The 24,263-nt window shown below is 43.3% G+C and overlaps 2 protein-coding genes across 2 annotated transcripts in view; one reads left to right on the top strand and one right to left on the bottom strand.

Annotated features, from left to right (window-relative positions):
• The window catches only part of LOC140996597 (uncharacterized), a 95,943-nt gene that overhangs the window by 14,902 nt on the left and 56,778 nt on the right, over positions 1–24,263 (top strand). The gene's annotated exons all lie outside the window — the stretch shown is intronic.
• On the bottom strand, positions 741–22,521 carry LOC140996664 (protein NLRC3-like). The gene is made up of 8 exons (XM_073467121.1): positions 22,451–22,521; positions 21,475–21,641; positions 15,675–17,541; positions 14,479–14,652; positions 12,814–12,987; positions 10,857–11,030; positions 2,758–2,931; positions 741–1,594 (listed from the first exon to the last, which is right to left on the bottom strand). The coding sequence occupies exons 1-8, from the start codon at positions 22,519–22,521 to the stop codon at positions 1,582–1,584; spliced, it is 2,814 nt and encodes a 937-aa protein (XP_073323222.1). The 3' UTR covers positions 741–1,581.

Below are 24,263 nucleotides of genomic sequence, written 5' to 3'. Positions count from 1 at the left end.
ATATATATATTAATTTCACTGCACTTTGCTGCTTTTTGCACTCTGGTTAGACTGAATTACAATGACGATAAAGTTGAATGAATCTCGTCGTGTTTTCATTATTAGTCTGTATCAGTCTCATGTACAACACACACCAAGCATCTGTTTTTTATTAAAATGTGACATCCAGTGGTCACATTTACTTCTCTTCTCTCTTCAGATGCACTTTTAAAGTATTGAATACACACATGCAGTTTCTGTGTGAGTGTATGAACACTGATTGTGAAACTGACTGCGATGCAAGAGGCGTCAGCTAAAATATTGTCTAGGGCACCAAAGTGGTCAGAACCGGCACCGTCAGTGAGACTTAGTGTCCCAGTTTGAGAAAAGGTGAGGACCCAAACACAGAAACACAAGGGAGGCAGGAGGATGAGGAACAAAAGCAAGCGTCATTAAACCAAAGCTGAACAATCCAAAAACCAGAGAAACCCAAAAACCAAGAAGAGGAAATTCAAAAAAATACAAAGTAGAAACTAAGAAAAAGCAAAAGAACAACTCAGGAAAAACAGGAGGAATAAAGCAGAAAAATAACAGCGGGAACAAAAAGCAGGAAACACACCACGGGGAGAAACGGGGAGACGCTGGAGGAAACAGGCTCAGGTGAAACACGGGAGGAAACGGACCATCTGACAAAGACCAGAGGAGCACAAAGACTACACACACACACTAACGAGGGGAGGAGCTGCAGGTGGAGTGAGACGGGGAAAGGACTGGTGAGGGGAAGGAACGGAAAAACACCTGAAGGAGGGAAACCAGAACACTGGAGAACGGGCCGAAGACAACACAAGAGCAGAAAACACCTATAAAACACACATAATGACACAGAAACCACAGGACCGAGACACTTGGTATAAGAAAGGCAGGAAAAAAGAACAATACACAGAAATATGATCCAGCAGTGATGAGAAAGATCCTTAAAGTGCAGACTTCAGCACTCTGACATCAACCTCCAAGATTCAGGATGAAGTGAAGATGAACAACAGTTGTGTCATTCAACAGTGAGCAGGTGAGACACAAAGAGAAACAGAGAGCCACAGACTTTACACTCGTTCACACTAGTTTAACCTGTGCATACTTTAAATGACTGTAGATTTACACAACGGATCAACAATATTGGATTTTGGCCTTTTAGGCGATGCTGATATATGCACATATTTTCCCACCTGACTGCAGAGAACATCAAGTCTCTGTTAACAAGTAATTAACTCATTATTGTGTCTGCTCCTGACGTGACGGCTGCTTGGCAGATGCAGCAGAGCGGTCCAGAGACACTGATGACACTCTGTCACATCCAGAGGAAACAGGGATGATGCTGGACTGGACAGTGGAGCTGATCTCAGAGCAGTTCACACTGCAGCACTGACATCATCTCCACGTGTTGTGATTGGTCCGTCAGTCACTGCTGGATGAAGCTCTCCTCTCCGCCCAGTCAGAGCCTCTCCACCCACCAGCTGATGGTGCTGCTTCAACCTCTCTGGATCATCAGGACACAGCTGATCCTCTCAACACCTCCACCTTTCTCATCACTCACTCTGACAGAGATCACCACCTCCACCTGATGAGAGAAGCAGAGAGACAGCAGAAGTGATACATGAGTGTCTACAGAGACTCCCTCCATCAGCTGTCAGTCAGTGATATAAAGACCAGCAGGACTTCAGTCCTGTTCAGACCACAAGTGGAGCGGCTGTGTAGCGTAGCCAGCTTCCTTTCAGCTCATGTTAACGTGTTGGAGTGAAGCTCACAGACCTGCAGACACATCAAGTGTGTTTACTCTGCAGGTTTCACTCAAGCACACAGTGAAATAAACTGCTCAGAGTCCCTGAACGCATCATCACTGCAGAAACACTCTGATGATGATTCACTGCTGTTAAAAACCAGAGTCTCAGTCACACCTGAACATTTCATCTGCTTTAAATATTACAAACATGTAAATATGGAGTCTGTTGTAAAAACATCTGGATAAAACTAAAGACAGACGGACAGATAAATATTTGATGTTAAAGCTCCTACATGTTCACACAGAGACTGAACAGTCAACACCAGCTGTGGTTACTGGACTTCAGCAGAGGTTCTGGTCTGTGAGGAGACCACATGGTTACTAAATGTAACCGCGGTTCTCTGAAATAAGAGTCAGTGATGTGCAGGCTTCAGTCAGAGCGATCTGTACGGTGGCCCTGAAGGTCAAAACACAACCACACTTCAGATTATGAAAAAGGTGGGATGGCGTTCTTGTTTGTTATTGGACAGAACCAGAGTCTCTGGTGACAGTTTGATGTTTTGTGGGATGTTGTGTTTTGACCTTCAGGGCCACCGTAGACCTGAGAGCTGTGACAAAGATGGACTGATCAGTTGTTCAGTGTTGAAATGAGAGAACAAAGATTTGATGCTACAACAGTTTGATGGATGAGGACCGCTGTCTCTACACATCCTGTGATGCTGTCAGCTGTGATCCAGCTTTACTTCCTGTACACATGAACACAACAACAACAGTCGTCTTCACTTCAACTCAAACACACGATCACAACAAGCTTCTGGCTCCTCTGATTGGCTGACTGTTCCCCCTCTATCTCTTTCTGTCCAATCCTGAAGCCTGTCACCGTTCTCCTCTCACAGCTTCACTGAGGAAAGCAGGAAATGCTGGATCTTTACTCTGATACTGACTGTGTTTATTACAATACTGCTGAAACCAGCATGGACTGACTCCAACTCTCTACTGACCACAGAGTCTCCAGTCGACAGTTTGGACTCTCCACAAGTTCAGACAGCAGCTTCACGTCTGAATCCTGCAGGTTGTTTCCTCTCAGGTCCAGCTCTCTCAGATGGGAGGGGTTGGACTTCAGAGCTGAGGCCAGAGAAGCACAGCTGATCTCTGACAAACTGCAGCCCCACAATCTGAATAAAGAATAAATGATGAAACTTCACAATTTAAATATTCAGTCAGTATAAACGTCACAAAGCTTCATTAAAATGTTGTAAAAAGACGATTCTGAATATATTTGTTATTGTCTGATAGTTAAAATAGAGATTATTTAACTTTTCATTGTAGTATGTATTTTTCTCATCACTTTAAAAAACATTTTAAAAAACATGATTTGTAATCTGAGATGAAAATCAATAGTTGAGGATGTTCAGAGTGAATTATTCATGTTGTTATATGAAGGTTTTAAATGTGCAGCTCAACATTGCTCTGCCACAGTCAATGGACTAAACCACAGAAGAAGAAAACAGACTTCAGCATTAAGATACTCAGTGTGGATCAGTATATCATCAGCCTGATGTCTGTGTAGCGCCCTGTTGGATTATAGCCAGTAGGAGGCAGTATGAGTGTGTTAATAGCAGAATACTGCCAGGTTAGGGCAAAGAGGAAGTGTTTCGGTGTACGGCATTCTGGGAAAGAGAAAGAAAGAAAACGAGCGCGTACAGAGACTGCCCGACATGTTAATGTGTTTTTGCCAGTCCCGCTGTGAAAATAAAAGTAACGTTTTCCACACCACGTCGTTGTGTTGTAGTGGTGTAACAATTTGGAGGTCCTACCGAGATTTTTGAAAGAATATTTTGCGGCGGACGACTCTTTTCAACTCCGGAAAAAGACTGAAGACGTCGGACATGTGCGAGAGCAGCAAGTCAACTGATAGGGAAGCGGTAGCTTAAGGTAACAGTTGAAGTCTAGCTAGGTCGACACGTCCCGTTTTGTTGTTTTTCCATAGTGTTGACAGTAAATAAAACGCTACGCAATATGTCGGAATGCAGAGAAGAACTCCTGATGGAGATAGAAGCTAAACTGCTCGGACTGACTGTGAAAGAACTACACCGAGTCTGTGAGCTCTGTAAAATGGCGGAAGACATTAAAAGTAAGACTCGTCGTGCTTTGGTCAAGCATATCACAAAGTTTTGTGAACGTGAGGACTTTCTGGAGAGGGAGGACGAAGGCATGTCGGTGCTTTTGGAGCTGAACGACGCACTCGACGCTCTGCGAGAGGGCCCGGTGGAGACCGACGACGGGGGAGCACCGCCGTTCGTCCTGGCACCTGCGGCTGCGGAGGAGAGAGAGGTCGAGGCGGCTCGCCCAGCTCAGCCCACGTCGGAAGGACAGCGGGGAGACCGCACACTGCTCGTGCCGACGCTGGAGACACACATCGCTCCGGAGACAGCGCGGGAGGAGGTGACTCCAGGCAGAGGTAGAAACTCCCTCGGTAACAGCTGCTGTGCTTCCAGTGGCTTCAGAAAGGACTTCCGGATAAATGGACATGTTGGTGAGTCCACATCAAGGGACACCCTCAGCTTTAGCAGTCTTGAACACCAGATTGAAGGGGGTTTAAGGAAGGGCTACACGGAAATGGAAATAATGGAGGCTGTGATTCGTGCTGTAAATCCTGGCTTGAAATTGAGAAGTTACCTGGAAGGAAAAAGAGATCTCACTTTAGCCACACTCAGACAAATCTTAAGAACACATTATGCTGAAAAGGATGCAACTGTACTGTACCAACAACTAACAAAAGCTGTACAGGGCCCTGGCGAAACTGCACTTGATTTCCTGGTCAGAGTTCTTGATCTGCGTCAAAAAGTTTTATTTGCATCTGAGCGAGCCCAGTCTGGCCTGAAATATAACCGAGAACTTGTACAAAGCCAGTGTTTCCAGTCCATCATGACAGGCTTATCAAACGATAACATAAGAGCAGAAATGAGGATGTATCTGCAAGATGAGCTCAGTAGTGATGAGTTGCTTCTACAGAAAATGCAGATCGCCCAGCATAATGAAAGTGAGAGGGTCCAAAAGATTAAAGTCACAAATAAAGCCACTCATAGAGCAAGTCTGAGTACAGTAGAGCAAAGTGGTGATGACAATGACTCTTTCACAACAACAGTAACGGCTAAACCAAACAAACCAATTCGAGAAAATCCTTTATTTGCAAAAATAGAGGAGAGCAACACAGCAATAAGGGAACTCACAGGCCAAGTAGCATCCCTTGTGCAAACTGTCCAATGTGGGAGGCAAAACAGTGATGTCAGTCAGACCAAAGCTCCAGCCAATGCTTTTAAGAGACCTAAGAGACAATGTGTAGCATGTCAGCAGGACAAAAAGGACTGCAACCATTGTTTTAGGTGTGGTAGTGACACACATTGGGCTAAGGGGTGTAGAGTCGGGGGCAGACAGAAGTCGTCGGAAAACTCGCAGAGGTTGTGACAGGGGGACATGGCATGACCTCAGAGTTAAAGTCCCAACATGACCCAAAACTGAACCCTCAAGCAGAACCTGTAAATGTGGGCACCATAAAGGGGTTAAAAAAGACATTGCCCACTCACCACCCCACAGCACAGTCAAAGTCACATGTGGAGCTCAAAGAAGAGAAACCCTCCGGCCCATACAATCTCAGTACAAAACGCAAACGAGTTGCACAGCTTATAGGAAAAAAATGTCTTGTCTGGTGCAAAATGAACACTGTGAAGACTCAAGCCTTGTGGGACACAGGAGCACAAGTGTCCATCATGAGTGAGGCATGGAAATCCCAAAACTTACCTGATACAGAAATCCGTCCAATCAGTGAACTGTTAAGTGATGATGAACTACTGGATGTAAGAGCTGCAAATGGCTCAGAAATCCCTTTTCAGGGCTGGGTACCAGTTAGTTTCAGTCTGTGTGATCCAAAAGTTAAAGAAGCAGTGTCTGACAATATACTGGTTCCAGTGCTGGTGAGTAAGGACATAGTTCAGAGACCCATCATAGGATTCAATGCCATTGTCGAGATGTTATCAAGCAAAAATGATCAGGTTCAGCCTAGTGACAACATTGCAGTGCTAAGAAACTCACTGAGGTTAGGATCAGGAAAGGTAGAAGCACTACTAAATGTCATTCAGGGAGCTACAAATGAGAATGTTCCTTACTTTGTCAGTACAGGGCGCACAGCTACTGTAGTTCCAGCAGGACAAATGAGGTGTATCACCTGCCCTTGCAAAACAGATCTGAAAGTGAAAGCTGAAATGTTATTTGAACCTGAGGTAAATCTGTCATTGGACGAGGGACTCACAATTAACTGTCAGCTGTTAAATGTTTCCTGTTCCACACGTAAAGTTAACATTTTTGTGAGAAATGCCACACAACATGACATCACAATGCCAGGCAAAACTGTGATAGGGAGCTTACAGAGAATCGCAGACAGTTACCTTGTGCAGCCAGAGGAACAACAGGTTAATTCAGTAGCTGTTGAAACTCCCCAGGCTCCACCATGCTCCACCGCAGACCCACCTCAGGGCGACCCCCATGAAAAACTGTTTGATCCACCTGTCAGCCTGGACCACTTGACCAGTGAGCAGCAAGCAGTGGTCAAGCAAATGCTCAGGGAGGAGTCAGGAACATTTGCTAGGAACAAGGATGACATTGGATACATTGAAAACCTGAAAATGGACATTCATTTAACTGATGAGGTCCCAGTAGCCAAAACATACAATGCCATACCTCGTCCATTGTATGATGAGGTCAAGAATCACATCCAGGACTTGCTAAATAAAGGTTTCATCCGCAAATCTACTTCCCCATATGCAGCTGCAGTAGTTTGCGTGAGAAAAAGAGATGGGAGTCTAAGACTTTGTATTGATTACAGGGGGCTTAATAAAAAAACAATCCCAGACAGACATCCCATACCACGGATCCAGGAGATACTTGATGGTCTGGGAGGGAATGCTTGGTTCAGTGTGTTGGACCAAGGTAAAGCTTACCATCAAGGTAATGTCAGTGAGAGCTCAAAGAAATTCACAGCCTTCACCACCCCGTGGGGACTGTACGAATGGAACAGGATCCCATTTGGCCTCACAAATGCACCCTCCGCTTTTCAGCGTAGTATGGAGGAGAGCCTTGAAGGTCTCAGAGACAAAATATGTATTCCATACTTAGATGATGTGCTGGTCTATAGCAAAACTTTCACGCAGCATGTAGAAGATGTGAGATCTGTCCTCAAACAACAGCGAGCTTGTGGAATAAAATTGAGGCCAGACAAGTGTGACCTGTTCAAAAATGAAGTCCGTTATGTTGGTAAAGTGATCTCGGCTGAAGGCTACAAAATGGACAATAAAGAAATTGAAACTGTACAAGCACTCAAGACAAAACCCCCAACTAACATCAAAGAGCTGCGCAAACTTCTTGGTTTCCTAGGCTATTATAGGAGTTATGTGCAGGATTTTTCCCGTCATGCTAAGTGCTTGTACGACCTTCTCTCAGGAGGCGGAGCCCAAACTACTGAATCAAAACCCACCTTCCGGTCAGCAGGGGCAGGACAGCTCCCCCCACATCACAAAATAGTGTGGACTGACACTCATCAGACAGCCTTGAACTATTTGATTGATGTTTTAACTAACCCACCTGTTATGGCTTATCCAAGGTTTGAAGATCCTTTCATTCTTCACATCGACGCATCAGAACAGGGACTGGGGGCGGTCTTGTATCAGAGGCAGGAAGGCAGGCTCAGAGTTATTGGGTACGGTTCACGGACATTGACACCTGCAGAAAAAAACTATCGCTTACATTCAGGTAAGCTTGAGTTTTTAGCGCTCAAATGGGCCGTTACAGATAGATTTAGAGACTATTTGTTTTATGCGCCCTCTGTAACAATATACAGTGACAACAATCCAGTTACATATGTTTTGAGTACAGCTAAATTAAATGCCACCGGACATCGCTGGGTGTCCGAGCTCGCCGACTTCAATATAACACTCAAGTATCGCCCAGGGAAAGCAAACGTGGATGCAGATTTCCTGTCTCGTTCACCTGTGAATATGGACTCTTATATGAGTGAGTGTACAGAGCAGTGCTCCCCTGAAGCATTGAGTGTAATATTTAGCACAGTTGAAACATTGAAACAACAGGAAGTGGACTGGATCTCAGTCATTACCTGCAGTCCACATGTTCAGGAGTTAACTGCTGTAAATCAGCCAGATGTAAAAGTAACACATCAAGAGTTACTGCAAGCACAGTTACGAGACTCTGTCATATCCCGTGTACTTCAGTGGAAGGCATCTGGTCAAAAACCAGACAAAAGTGTCATGAACAGAGAAACAGTGAAAACCAAACAGTTGCTTCATGAATGGAGGAGACTGTATGTTTCCCAAGAGGGTCTGTTACAACGCAAAACGTCAACTTTCACTCAAATCGTGCTTCCAGAAGAGTACAAAGACTTTGTTTACAAGTACCTTCACTGTGAGATGGGACACTTAGGGGTAGAGCGGGTGGTAAACCTTGCTAGGCAAAGGTTTTATTGGCCTGGGATGCAAAAAGACATTGAGTTTTTCATAACTAAAGTTTGTACATGTAACATCCAGAAAAAACCCACAGTGTATAGCAGAGCCCCCATGTGTCACTTACCTGCTACAGCTCCTTTTGAAATGGTCTCCATTGACTATCTTCACCTTGAAAAAAGCAGGGGAGGGTATGAATATATTTTAGTGATCATTGACAACTTCACTAAATTTGCTCAGGCTTATCCAACCCGTAACAAGTCAGGCAAGACAGCAGCAGAAAAAATCTTTAATGATTTTTCACTCAAATTCGGTTTTCCTGCAAAAATACACCATGACCAAGGTAAAGAATTTGAGAACCACTTGTTCAGACAGCTGCAAAAATACACGGACATGACAAACTCAAAGACAACTCCCTATCATCCGCAAGGGAACCCAGCTGAAAGATTTAATCGCACGTTGTTGTCGATGCTGAGGACCTTGGACGAGGAAAAAAAAGGAAATTGGAGTGACTATGTTGGTAAAGTTGTTCACGCCTACAACAGCACCACGAGCGAGGCAACTGGATATTCTCCTTTTTACCTGCTCTTCGGTAGACATCCCCGTTTGCCCATTGATTTGATATTTGGAATAAATGAAGAGGAAGGATTTATTTCACATCAGGAATATGCTCAAAAATGGCAACAGCAGATGAAAGAAGCATACGACATAGCATCCAAAACCATTAAAAAGACTAATATGAGAGGAAAAACATATTATGATAGAAAAAGACTGAGTTCAGTGCTTTACCCAGGTGACAGAGTCCTCGTTAGGAATATGTCAGAGCGAGGAGGACCAGGAAAATTGCGTTCATACTGGGAGGGTCAAATACACATAGTGGTCTCTCGTAAGGGGGAAGACAGCCCAGTCTATGAGGTAAAACCTGAACGTGGCACAGGAAGGGGCAGAGTTCTCCATCGCAACATGCTGATGCCATGCAATGCTTTGCCACTTCAGGAATCAGCTCAAAGCACTGTGAAAAGACAAAATCAGATTCAAAAAGAGAAGAAACACAAGAACAGTAAACCAAAGGAAACACCAGAGGACTCAGAGAGTTCAGATGAGGAGGCTTGTTTCTGGGCTCACAAACTGAGGCACCATCATCATCATGAGGAGCATAGGAAGCAAAGTGTTGCACCTCCTATCACTCCTGAACCAGAACCGCAGCCTGAACTTCATGCTGAAGAAGAGGAGTTCAGTATGGAAATGCTTGTGGACAATGGTGTGACTGAAAATGTCACAACTGGACATGACACTCTCGAGATCACACAAACTGTTCCTTCTGTAGACCTGCCCAGCACACAGGAGCCAGAGTCCCCTGACACTCTGCCACGCAGGTCACAGAGAGAGAGAAGACCTAGAGAGACACTGACATATGACTCATTAGGCCGACCCACTCATCGTGTGGTGGGGCCTCACACTAACTCCATGTATGTTGATATACTGGCACCCATGTATGGACAGTGTAGTGTGCCCTGGCTCCTTCCACAGATGTTGGGAACACACCTGGTTGGTCCTATTTTTGTGCCTACAGGATACTACTGAAAAAAGTTTGTTTTGTTTATTATGGACTGTGGTCAATATTTGAAAAAAATGGACACATGAGCACATAAGTTTGTGAACTGAGTTGTAACCGTCCATATGTGTGCCACAGGACAATACAGACTGAAGTAAGATGAACATAAAAAAAAAAAAAAAGTTTTGTTTTTCAAGATGTAAGTAACACAGTACAGATGAAGTGTTATTACTACATTGTTTATGTTAATGAACAGAAGTTCTATTCACAACCCATATGGTAAAGATTAGTTATGACATTAAAAGATGTAAATGGAATAGTTTCAGTAGACAAGTTTAAGTCAAAAGTCTCCATGGAGTAAATAGTGAGAAGATGGAAATTATTTTTGTCTCAAAGCATAAATATGGTACTGTACTTTTGTTACAACTACTCAGAAGTAGACTATCATCGAGTCAAGACACTGTAGTGTTTTTGCAAGAGTAAAGTGTGAAGAGATCACATAGTATATGATTGTACTGTACACTTATGGTAAAACCATTTAAATGCACTTTAATCCATTCATTTCTTTATAACTTTCAAGAGAAAGGTATTGTCATTGTGTAACATGTTGAATTGAAAATGTTATCTTCAGATGTAGTTATTAGTTGAATATTGCTGCCACATTCTTTAAGCAAACTGCACTATAAATGCTAATGTTGAGGACAACATGTGTTTAGCAGGGGAGGATTGTAGCGCCCTGTTGGATTATAGCCAGTAGGAGGCAGTATGAGTGTGTTAATAGCAGAATACTGCCAGGTTAGGGCAAAGAGGAAGTGTTTCGGTGTACGGCATTCTGGGAAAGAGAAAGAAAGAAAACGAGCGCGTACAGAGACTGCCCGACATGTTAATGTGTTTTTGCCAGTCCCGCTGTGAAAATAAAAGTAACGTTTTCCACACCACGTCGTTGTGTTGTAGTGGTGTAACATCTGCAGTTTAGTGTCAACACAACTTTCACATCATATTAATCTGACCACAGAAGCAAAAAATGGTGTCTGACCCCAGAGTCTCCAGTCGACAGTTTGGACTCTCCAGTCCAGCAGAGAGAAGCTTCACTCCTGAATCCTGCAGCTCGTTGTTAGTCAGGTCCAGCTGTCTCAGATGGGAGGGGTTGGACTTCAGAGCTGAGGCCAGAGAAGCACAGCTGATCTCTGACAAACTGCAGCTCTCCAATCTGAATAAAGAATAAATGATGTCAGTTTAAAAGACTTTAATGTTCCTGCTTGAAATCATTCAGTGTTTAATAATCTGTTCAGAGCTGAAGAAGGTTCAGAACGTAGACGTTTAGAAAATGAAGCTCCAAACACCTGAACCCAACAGGATGCAGGTTCAACACTGTCAAACACACAAAGTGAAACCGAGCTCTCATTAATATTAATGACAACGTGCTGCTGCTTCAATAAAGACGTAGTGATGTCACCTCTTAAACTCTGCAGCTCCACCAGAGGCTCCATCTATACAAACTCATGTTGTGCAGCCAAATAAAAACCCACAGAAACTGATGTAACATTTGATTCTGCTATTTAAAGCTCCTGTTATTAAGATAGTTGAATTTTCAGTCTCGTTCCAACTTGTCAAATACTGACGCTTTGGGATTGTAGGTCGGGTCGGCCGCCGTCCCAAAGCGTCAGTATTTGACGGGTCGGGAACGAGACTCAAAGATCAACTCTCTCAGCAACAGGAGCTTTAAGATAAAAGTCATCCTGAGCTGAAGTTTTTCAGTCAGTACAGACGTCACATATCATCAGAAAGGTTTGGAACAAACACATGTTTGTTGTTGTCTGACAGAAGAAAACACAACGTTTGTGTTTTTACTTTCAGAAGCAAGAAGGAAAAGTGCAAATCAATGATGAAGAGGTTGATGGAGAATAAAACAGTGCTGAATGTTTGATGTTATATTAGATATGTTTTAAATATGAAGCAGAACAAGATGCTCAGTGTGAATCAGGACAGAATCTATGTGGTCAAATCCCCTTCAGAGCTGATGACATGAAAACTAAGATTTAAACAGTTTGAATAATGTTTTCAAAGTATTAACCGGTTTAAAGTAAATATTCAAATGGATTTAAACATGTGAGAACAACAACAGTATGTGTGAGATAATTGTGTCGCACTTATAATTCATCAGCAGTGTAATATTTTCATGTTATTAAAGTTTGTCTTCAGAGTTTCACACATTCAACACGTGCAGTGTGTTGAATCAGAGATTACATCACACTCATGTGTCTTTTGTCCAACGTGACTTCAACATCATCCAACCTCCTTTTTTCAAAGATTCAACACTTTCTTTTCAGAGATTTAAATCTCTGCGGGGGGCCACACCTTTCTGATGTCAGATTAGGGGGTCTGTGTCCAACTATTTCTGTCACTTTACAAAGTGACAAACAAACATTAACACCTTCCTCACTCTGTGATTGGTGAGCTGAGTGCAGGTGAGATAGAGCCCAGGTTTCAACTTCTCTCTCAGCTCTTTTTCATTTGTTACACAACTATTTCTGTCACTTTGAAATATGAACTGAGTGAAACACTACCAATGTCTTCCAGAAGAGAACATGTGAGAAGTTACCTCCATATTTAACCCATTGTTGAGCCTCCAGCAGCTCTTGGCTCCACCTTTGGCTGTCTGAAACAGCTATGAACAGGTTTAGCTTCACTGATGCACACTGATCCCATGCTAAAAGGTGGAGCTAACACACGGCAGACCACTGATTGGTCAGTGGGAACAGCCAGAGTCGTCTCGTCCTCCACGCTCTGAAGTAACATTTCACTTTCTACCTTTCAGCAGTCTTCTGTCTCGCTGCCTGCAGCCTTTCTCAAGTAAAGCTAGTTTCCTTGTTGTGATAAACAACCACACGTGTGCTGTGCGTGGAGAGTGTGTGGTCGAGCAAGAGAGAGAGAGAGAGCAAAACATGTAAATTAATGAGATTTTATAGATACACAGAAACACATGAACTGACCTCAGAGCCTCCAGTCGACAGTTTGGACTCTCCAGTCCAGCAGAGAGAAGCTTCACTCCTGAATCCTGCAGCTCGTTGTGACTCAGGTCCAGCTCTCTCAGATGGGAGGGGTTGGACTTCAGAGCTGAGGCCAGAGAAGCACAGCTGATCTCTGACAAACTGCAGCTCCTCAATCTGAATAAAGAATAAATGATGTCAGTTTAAAAGACTTTAATGTTCCTGCTTGAAATCATTCAGTGTTTAATAATCTGTTCAGAGCTGAAGAAGGTTCAGAATGTAGACGTTTAGAAAATGAAGCTCCAAACACCTGAACCCAACAGGATGCAGGTTCAACACTGTCAAACACACAAAGTGAAACCGAGCTCTCATTAATATTAATGACAACGTGCTGCTGCTTCAATAAAGACGTAGTGATGTCACCTCTTAAACTCTGCAGCTCCACCAGAGGCTCCATCTATACAAACTCATGTTGTGCAGCCAAATAAAAACCCACAGAAACTGATGTAACATTTGATTCTGCTATTTAAAGCTCCTGTTATTAAGATAGTTGAATGTTCAGTCTCGTTTCCGACGATTTTTCCTCGTCTGCAACCGGCCACAGTCGGCCGAGGGTCCTCCACAGTCAGCTTGCCATCAGCCGCCGCGTATCCCCTTCAGCTTGGAGCTGCACTACTGGGACTCTTGTGACTTGAGCTCTGCTACGGTGAGAACTCACCTGTTGTTTCTGCTCGGTCAAAGTGAACCGGCTTCAACTGTATCTGGCCGCCACGCTCCCCAGCTTCAACCAGGCCTGCAACGTGACGTTTGTCTTATTTCTCTGTGTTGTGTTCCCTGGTTCCCAGCTTGTGTGTGTGTGTGTGTGTGTGTGTGTGTGTGTGTGGGCCCACAACATAATGAAGTACCACTTAAAGGTCCTATAAGAGTTCTTCAGGTGTGTTTAATACTAATGAAGGTCTTTGGTGCTGAAGTTCATTAGCAGTGATCAATAGCAGAGCAAGGTTAAAGGAACATGTTTGTGTTTGAACAAAAGTCAATTGACAGTGAATAGTAACAAAACAAGGTTAAAGGAACATTGCACTGAATTCATTGGTTTGACTTGTTAAAGTTTCATTCTGAACAAGGTCAGTAGAAAACCACATGTTGGGTTTACTGTGATTCACTGTGGATGGTTACATTTATTTTTTATGGCTATTAGAATTTTTATTCCAAGTGAATTTATTGGGACATAGTTGTCATGTCATTCATTTTAAGTGCACTTAACTACAGTAAGAATACATGAAGAAGGTACGTAATACTCCTTTAACATTGAAATAAAGAGACACTGTTATCCAATGAAGAGCACATAAATACATGAGAGGAGGTGTCTTCTGTCCAACGTGACTTAAACATCATCCAACATCCTTTTTTCAAACATTCAACACTTTCTTTTCAGAGATTTAAATCTCTGTGTATCTGTGTGTGTGTGTGTGTGTGTGTGTGTGTGTGTGTGTGTGTGTGTGATATAAATATATAATCTGCAGTCAAACTGTTCAGACTGTCAAACTTTAAACTGAGTTGTTGTGATTTGAGCTCAGACAAACCCAGAAAACAAGTGAACTGAAGGAAATGTAAAACTTCTGTTATGATTTAAATGTTATAGATCTTCACAGAAACACATGAACTGACCTCAGAACCTCCAGTCGACAGTTTGGACTCTCCAGTCCAGCACAGAGAAGATTCACTCCTGAACCCTGCAGCTTGTTGTCACTCAGGTCCAGTTCTGTCAGATGGGAGGGGTTGGACTTCAGAGCTGAGGCCATGACTTCACAGTGACTCTCTGAGAGTCCACAGTTAATAAATCTGTGATCACAGATAAAAGAACATTAAAACAATAAAATGTGAGACTTTATTGTGAAAACAGATTCATACATGTTGCATCACAAAGCACAGGTGGTCAGTTGGTCGGCCTGAGCTGGTCAGTCATTGATCACAAGGTTTGTAGTTTGAAACTTGAGCTCCTTCTGCCCACGAGGCCCAAGACTTTCCCTGCCTGAGGAGATCAGAGTGGCTGAATCGCTGCCCCGTTTTATATCAGCCCCCAAAACACACTTGAATAAAGCTGCTTTTAACCCTGATGTGGATGTTTTTGTCTTCATGTTTGATTTTGGTTTGTTTGATTCATTCTGTGCTCTTTATATTTATATTTGTAATTGTCGGGTAAAACTTGCTTTTTCTTGTGACTCTTTCGTTGTGTTGCTGTTTAATGTGTGTACAGCACTTTGTAACTGCTTTTAAAAGTCTTATATCAAGAAAATAAATCAATAAATGAACCTCCTGAGTGTCCTTGAGCAACATGAACCAAACTGATGTTCAGGACAAAGTGTCCAAATGACTGTAATGTAAACGTGTCAGATTTGAGTTGATTTATATTCATGAAGCTTCATGTAAATTCACTGTAGGTTGTAACTGCACTCATATGTGTTTACCTCAGTTATGTGTTTGTGTGGATTTTGTTCTTTGATGCATTTTATTCTGTCGCTCCGTCTGCTTTTCACCTCCCATTAAATTAATTCAGCGTCTTCTACTGCATCAATAGTATAATTAGTGCTAAAGATTGAGTTATTATCATTTGATGGGTGATCATTTGTCTCAGGTGGAGTTCACCTGGCTGAAGGAAATGTTTTGGAAAGTAGACGACTACATGTCATTTCATCTCTGAGCTTGGTGATGATCATTGATTCAATCAGCAGGTTTCATACTTGTTGAGGAAAACATGTATCGTGTTGAGGTTTTATATAATGCATGTGTGTAAAGTGTTTGTCTTTAATACTGAAGGCTTCAGCTTTAACAGGATTTTTAATGTTCATCACATCTGGACTTACCGAGCCTTTCTACAGTTCCTCACAGCTGGAATCAGTCTCTGTTTTCCTGCCTGTGATGTGTTGTATTTATCTGTGTCCAACTCATCCAGAACCTCCTCTGACATCTGCAGCATGTAGGCCAGAGCTGAGCAGTGGATCTCAGAGAGTTTCTTCTCTGATCTGTTCTCTGACTTCAGGAACTCTTGGATCTCCTGATGGACTGAGTGGTCGTTCATCTCCGTCAGACAGTGGAAGATGTTGATGCTTCTGTCAGGAGAGATCTCATCACTCCTCATCTCCTTCAGGTTGTTGATGGCTCTCTGGATGATTTCTGGACTGTTGTCTGTCTGACCCAGCATCTTCTTCAGGTTGTTGATGGCTCTCTGGATGATGTCTGGCCTGTTGTCTGTCCGACCCAGCAGGCCTGCTAAGAGTCTCTGGTTGGACCTCAGAGAGAGTCCATGAAGGAAGCGGACAAACAGGTCCAGGTGACCATTCTCACTTTTGAGGGATTTCTGCATGGCTCTCTTCAGGAAGTAATGCAGGGTTGAGGGACCCTGTCCTCCCAGGAAGTCCTTCAGTACCTCTGTGTTGCTGTTGGTGTGACAGTGGAACATGTAGACTGCAGCCAGAAACTCCTGAACGCTCAGATGAACAAAGCAGTAGACTGTTTTCTGGAAGATCACACTCTCTCTTCTGAAGATCTCTGTACAAACTCCTGAGTACACCGAGGCCTCTGTGACATTAAGACCACACCGCTCCAGGTCTTCTTGGTAGAACATGATGTTTCCTGTCTCCAGATGTTCAAACGCCAGCCTCCCCAGCTTCAGAAGAACTTCTCTGTCAGCCTCCGTCAGCTTCTGTGGACTCGTCTCACGTCCCTTATCGTACTTCTGCTTCTTCCTCTTTGTCTGGACCAGCAGGAAGTGTGAGTACATGTCAGTCAGGGTCTTGGGCAGCTCTCCTCTCTGGCCTGTAGTCAACATGTGCTCCAGAACTGTAGCAGTGATCCAGCAGAAGACTGGGATCAGACACATGATGTGGAGGCTCCTGGAGGTCTTGATGTGTGAGATGACTCTGCTGGACAGATCTTCATCACTGAACCTCCTCCTGAAGTACTCGTCCTTCTGGGCGTCAGTGAAGCCTCGTACTTCTGTTACCCTGTCAACACATGAAGGAGGGATCCGATTGGCTGCTGCAGGTCGGGAAGTTATCCAGACGAGAGCCGAGGGAAGCAGCTTCCCCTCAATGAGGTTTGTCAGCAGCGCGCTGACTGATGACTCCTGTGTGACATCAGACACGACCTCATTGTTCTTGAAATCCAGTGAAAGTCTGCTTTCATCCAGGCCGTCAAAGATGAACAGAAGTTTACAGACAGCGAGCTTCTCTGCTGTCACCTTCTGTAATGTTGGATGGAAAACATGGAGCAGCCTGAGAAGACTGTACTGCTCATCTCTGATCAGGTTCAGCTCCCTGAACGAGAGCACAACCAGCAGACTGACATCTTGGTTTTCGGAGCCCTCTGCCCAGTCCAGAGTGAACTTCAGCACTGAGAAGGTTTTTCCAATGCCAGCGACGCCGTTGGTCAGAACCACTCTGATGGGTCTCTGTTGGTCAGGTGAGGCTTTAAAGATGTCGCAGCACCTGATTGGAGTTTCACTGAAGGTCTCCTTCTTGGAAACTGTCTCCAGCTGCCTCACCTCATGTTGGGTATTAACCTCTTCACTCTGTCCCTCTGTGATGTAGAGCTCAATGTAGATCTTGTTAAGGAGGGTTCCACTTCCTGTTTCATCACTTCCTGTTTCATCACTTCCTTCAGTCACACGTTCACATCTCCTCCTCAGACTGATCTTATGTTCATGGAAAACCTCCTGCAGACCAACATTCACTGAAAAAAGACAAAAGTGGGAGACAAAAAATACAATGTGACAATCAGCAGTCAATGGTCTTTTCATTACAAGTTAAAACCATCAGTATAAGAACATGTTTGTTGTTTTCTTTGTCTTTCTCTCCACCTTAACGTCGTGGAGAGGTTTGTGTGTCCCTGTGATCCTCGGAGCTCTGTTGTCGGGGGCATTAGCCCCTGGCAGGGTCTCGCAAAGCTAATCAGCCCCAGAGGAGGAGCCAGACTGAGAGTGATTCAAAGAGCCTTTATGAATCAGCCACAAAGGTGCTGCAGCACCTGAACCAGGAAAGAGACATCAGGGCACCTTTCTGGAGCTCAACCTGGGAGTGGAGGTCGCTGGTGAATATCTGGTGTCTGGCCTTTGACTACATGGAGACGCCACCCTGTGGGCTGACTACAGCAGGGACGGGCATTGGGGTCGGGTGTGTGCCAGTTTCATGCTAAAGAAGGCAGGTGTGCTGATTCCTGGCATCCCAGACTGGTCCTCAGGACAGGGAGTGTCTCCTCTCATGGGGGAAGGAACAGGTGCTGGTGCCGGAGGTGGGGCGGTACCAACTAGATTTAGTTGGGCTCACCTCTATGCACAGCACTGTTTCTTGAACTCAACTCCTTTGCTTGAGGGACAACATCTCAGGTTGGCCCCTGTAAATGACCACCACCTGCACCTCAGCCCGTCCACTACACTCTGCTGCTGCTGACTGCTTGTTATTCCCTCACTACAAGGGAGGACCAGCTACTGCTCAACTAGATCCAGACTGTCTGATGTCCTGGATCCACAATAGTGACACAAACTCCCCAGTGACATCAGAACAGAAGAAACTCGACACAACTTCAGACTGAAACTCTCCCGTTAGACTGAAAACTCTCCCGTTAGACTGAAAACTCTCCTGTTCGGACTGAAAACTCTCCTGTTCAGACTGAAACTCTCCTGTTCAGACGGCACCTTGGTCCATAAAAACAATCTCTCTCTTGATCTCTTATTGCTTCTAGTTGTAGCTCTTGAACCATTTTAGCATAATTGATGAATGTGATCTACTCATGTTGTATCCACATGGTTCAGTCAGTTATTTTCAGTCTCTTTGGATAAAAACGTCGGCTAAATGAACGTATTGTAATGAAGCAGGTTACATTTTAAGCTGTTTAATGTGCTGACACTGAGCAGCTAATTAGCATCTGCTGCAGCCTGAAAATAGATGTTAGCAGTGCACTTTTCCTCACTGGATGTTTGTTCGGTGGCTTGTTCATCAAGTGGATCTGCAGGACGAGGTGTGTGTTTGTAAGTTAGAGGAGGAGGAGATGTTAGCAGGAAAGCTAATGTGGACTGTTGTTTAAAGTGCTGTTTTGTCTCAAGCTGCTGTCTGACACTTCTCCATCTCCATCTATGCATACAGAGAACAAACAGCTCTCTGATTGGTTAATGTGTGACATAACAAATGTATTACAGTTTTTCTCAATTGTTTACACACAAATACTGGTACTTGAGACACAATGACCACAACATGTAACTCATGCACCAACCCCCTGAACCAATTCTGCTAAACTACAAGCACAATTCCTGCTTTACACTCAAATTGCAGTTCTAAAACACACTTTTTTCAAAACACTACACACAATTGTCGGCATTTGGCACAATTTTCATGAAGAAAATCTCTTGTTTTCACCAGGAACACACTGTCATTCAAAATTTTTAAGTTAATTGCCCTACTATGCACACTGACTCATCACATGGGCAAACACCTGTCACACAATTTTAAAATTAGCAATCAGAGCTTTAGCATAAAAGGGCAACAGGTGAGCTCTTCTGTTTTGGAGCAATGGATGCCAACATTGGAAACAGAGGCAGAGCCAGAGCCAGAGGAGTGAGAGTAAGAGGAGGAGGACGGGGAGGACGAGGACGAGGAAGGCCAAGGACCGTAAGCTCTGATGAGATATGAGCCACTTTGGTTGACCATGTGGTCAACCATGGTCTAACAATGAGGGAGGCTGGGCAAAGAGTACAGCCACATTTGAGCAGGTACACTGTAGCATCCATCATCCGGACTTTCCGAAATGAGAATAGGTAAGAAATCTACTCTCACTAGAAAATTGCAGTACTGCATATCAATACAGTACTCAATGAGTACAGTAGTACAGTATTGCCTGTGGACTGTAAAAATAAAGTATGTTTCAAGTATTTGGGAAATGTATTCCTACTTTGTATTCCTACACAGTATTTACAGTATTTTACTATTTGTATGGCAGAACTGAAAGATTACCAACACAAGGTGGTCGGGAACGTCTTCTGTCTCCTGAACAGGAAACTGAAATCATGAACATGGTCCTAGAAAATAACGCCATAACATTACGGCAAATACAAAGAAAAACAATAGAAAACAATGAGATATTTCAAAATATTGACAGGGTAAGCTTATCAACACTGGACCGTGTCTTGCGCAGAAATAATCTGAGGATGAAGCAGGTCTACAGGGTGCCATTTGAACGCAAATCAGAAAGAGTCAAAGAATTGCGATATAACTATGTGCAAGTGAGTCCTATACAATCCCACAATTGATGCATACTCTCAACACTGTATAAATTATACATATTTCAGTATTGTAATCATAATGATTGTGCTTCACAATAGTGACCACTCCATGTCTATTTCTGATATTGTCATGTGTGTTTCAGCGAGTCCTTGAGCTAGAGGTGGCTGCAGTGGAGCACCAGTTCATCTTCATTGATGAGGTTGGATTCAGCCTCACAAAAAGACGAAGGAGGGGAAGGAATATCATCGGCCAGCGTGCCATTGTTGAAGTCCCTGGCCAGCGAGGAGGGAACATCACAATGTGTGCAGCGATTACCCACCACGGCGTCATCCATCACCATGCTACCCTTGGCCCCTACAACACTGCCCATCTGATCACATTCCTGGACACCCTACACAACACGCTCATTCCACCAGATCAGATAGATGGCCCAGAGCAGCTCAGGTACGTTGTCATTTGGGACAACGTAAGTTTCCACCGGGCTGCTCTGGTTCACTGCCCACCCACGCTTTTTGGTTGTTTATCTCCCTCCATATTCTCCATTCCTCAATCCTATTGAGGATTTTTTTTCTGCCTGGAGATGGAAAGTGTATGACCGAAATCCAAAAAACGCGTATACCCCTTCTCCAAGCTATGGAAGACGCATGTGGAGATATAGCAGTTGATGCTTTTCATGGCTGGATTCGCCATGCTAGGCGATATTTCCCCCGCTGCTTGGCCAGGGAAAACATTGCTTGTGATGTGGATGAGGTGCTGTGGCCAGACCGAAACAGAAGAGAGGATGCAGCATAGTTGTTTTTTACTGTAACTGTATACAGTAAATTCTTCTGTTGTTTTGTATTTAGACCACTGTATGTGCAACTTTGTGTTGGTTGGGATGTACACTGTGTACATTGTTTTTGTGGGAAAAATAAAATATATTTGTTACCCTGTATTTGTGTGTTCTGAGTATAAAAACAATATTCTCAAATACTTTACAACACACTTATGTATGTACTGTCTGTAATAAGTGTAACACTGAACAAAAAAAGGCCTAAGTTATTATAATGAATGGAGAAGAAGTGTTTTCCATTCATCATAGTGTTTTACATTGAGCACATCAGTGTTCAACTGGTTCTTATAAATGTCTATTCATATGATGGTTTGTGTGTGTCATTTGAAAACAAAATGCCATTTTGAGAAGAAATAACATTGTTTTGAATGTAAAGTTTCATTTTGCAGGAGAATTGAGGGGTTTGCCCATTGTGTGTGTGTGTGTGTTTTGTGTGTAGAGTTCTGAGAGTATGAGGCATGATTTCAGAAAATGTGTGTAAACAATCGAGAAAAACTGTAAAACAACAAGTAGTGTGTTCAGACATGAAGACATCAGCAGACAGATATATAGTCTTACTTTGTACAGTGCTGGTCAGACTGGCTGTCTGCAGTCCAGCTCTTGTTCTGGATCTTTCTCCACACTGGGGACAGGAGGAGTGTCCTGGTGAAGCAGACTGGTCCCAGTATGATGTGTTGCACTGTCTGCAGAACCAGGGTCCACAGTCTGATGGTCCAGGTTCATTACTGAAGAATGGAGCCAACATGTTTGTATTGATATCAGATGAATCTTTGAAAAAAGTCTAATTACAAATTCAAAGAGGGAGCAAACTCCCCCTGTCCATAAATAAGAAGTTTAACAATTTCTATTTGTCCTCTTTGATCAGATTACAGCTTTTTACGTGACTTACAGCACTAAGAGGAAGATGGGATGAATGATCTCTCTGTCATGAGTCCAAAAAGGTTTGTTAAAGTTAGTTAGCAAATACATTGTTGTTGAAATATACAAACACAACATGAACAAAACACATTAGTGAGAGGGAACTGAAAAAAGTCACATAAATGAGTTAGTATCAGGTGTCTTACTTTGAGTCTGATGGTCCAGGTTCATTACTGAAGTCTATAGGAAGACCATTGGACCGGTCACTCTTCATAGACAGACAGCTGGATACTGGAGACTCTGCTCTCTGTCTGTTGGACTGAACTCTGCAAACACCAACATGTTTGTATTGATATCTCATGAATCTTTGAGAAATTCTCTGATGACAAAGTCATTTAAGAAGCTCTAAACACACAAACTACTGCTACTGTTGATAAAAAGGAGCTTTCAAAGTTTCTATTTGTCCTCTTAGATCAGATTACAGCTTTTTAGGAGACTGACAGCTGCCACAGATAGTAAGAGGAACATGAGCCGTGAAAAGTCTGTTAGATTTAGGTAGAAAATACATTTTACATGAATTTTGAATATAAAAATACAAAATCAACAAAACAAAGCACAGCAGTGAGAGAGGGAACAGAAAAAAGTCACATAAATGAGTTAGTATCAGGTGTCTTACTCTGAGTCTGATGGTCCAGGTTCATTACTGAAGTTTAGAGGAGGACGATGTTTGGACCGGTCACTCTTCATAGACAGACAGCTGGATACTGGAGACTCTGCTCTGTCCTCCTCCTCCTTCACACAAACACTCATCTTCTGCTCTGAAGTCAGTCTGAGAGGTGAAACAGTAGCTGTGAGCTCAGGACACAAGAATCAGGAAACAAGTTTGTTCAAGAGTCGCACAAGACCGAGAGAGCAGGAAGTAACACACACTCTCTCTCCCCTTCACACACACATTATACAGTAAAATAAAAGCAGCCAGAAGTCCACCTGGTCACTTTTCTTCACACCTGTGCTTGTTTTCTTGGGTTACTGTAGGTTTAAAGAGGATTATTCAGCCAATCAGGACTTTGTGTCCACAGATGAATCAAAGTGTTGAGTTGACTCCAATATTTCTTTCCTCCACAGTCCACAGGGAGAAAACTGACTCACAGTAAGTAAAGTCACAGTAAATAATCACAATGTGTTGTTAACGCTCACCCTGCCTCAGACTCCAGCTGCTCTCCTTCTGCTCTTCGCTTTGTCTTAAAGTCTGACTGAACACTTTCACTTTCAGGGTTCCTCCCTGTGTGTGTGTGTGTGTGTGTGTGTGTGTGTGTGTGTGTGTGTGTGTGTGTGTGTGTGTGTGTGTGTGTGTGTGTGTGTGTGTGTGTGTGTGTGTGTGTGTGTTAGACAGGACTGACTGCCACTGAGCCTGAAAGTAATATTACAGAGAGAGTTCAAACACTGAACCAGACTGTGTTAGTTTAAGCGAATAAACAGGCAACTAATAAATATATATACAGAAATTAAGGGATATTTGGAAACTCACAACATGTTTGTCAGCTCTTTCTGTCAAAGATGTGGTGGTGTCTGCAGGGTCGGTCTTGTAGTGGTATGTTGGCCTGTGTGCAGAACAGTTACAGTTTACTCCAAAATCATCTCAAATAAATGCAACAGCTGCAAACAGTTTGCAAACAAATGATTACAAATCATTGTTTGCCAGTATGGAGGAAGAGATCGATTAAATAGAGCATTTGCTTTAGACTGTGGTCTGTGTTGTGACTGACACTCTCCTAGTGATGCTCTGGGTTGTTTATAATGCAATTCAGGACAACATGACAGCAACAGGGGAGACTTGGAGCTGTTGACAGTAGAGACAAGCAGAAAAATACACAGACCCCCCATAATAACATTTTGGTTGAAACTGGCCTCTGCAGGGGGATTTTTTTACAACAAGGTCTGTTTTGATTCTTTTTTATGCACCCAAGCACCTCATTTACATTAGAGTAGATGTCTTAATCATTGTGGCTGCTTATGTCCATCATCAGCCATCTGACCATGACTTACCTGCTCACTTGTACTCAACTAGCCCAGCCCCATCACTCCCTGTTGCCATGGTCAGATGGCTGATGGAGGACAGAGGCAATTTACATTTAGCCAATTATATTGCCCTTTATTTACAATTCATTCTGATGTGCTGGAGAAAACAGAAAATGATCTGAAATGAATCTAATTTGAGGCAAATGTATCTTTCTTCATCTGTCCAGTGTTCAAACAAACAGAAGCACATGGCTAATTATTATGCAGAATGACGTCATCGAAGCTCAGTGGGATATTTAGTTTAATCAATAATCCACTGTCAAATGCAATACTGATATTCTGAGGGTAGTGATGGATTCATGTCCTGCATTCATCATAAAACGTGCTTCAGGAGTCATCACTGTTTGACTAACAGATGATAAAATGTAAAACCTGTTGACTGACTTACAGGAGGCTGCTTTAGTGTTGCG

This window comes from Pagrus major, chromosome 5 (genome assembly GCF_040436345.1).
Source record: "Pagrus major chromosome 5, Pma_NU_1.0".
Lineage (NCBI taxonomy): Eukaryota > Metazoa > Chordata > Actinopteri > Spariformes > Sparidae > Pagrus > Pagrus major.
This window is presented reverse-complemented; position numbering and strand designations above follow the sequence as displayed.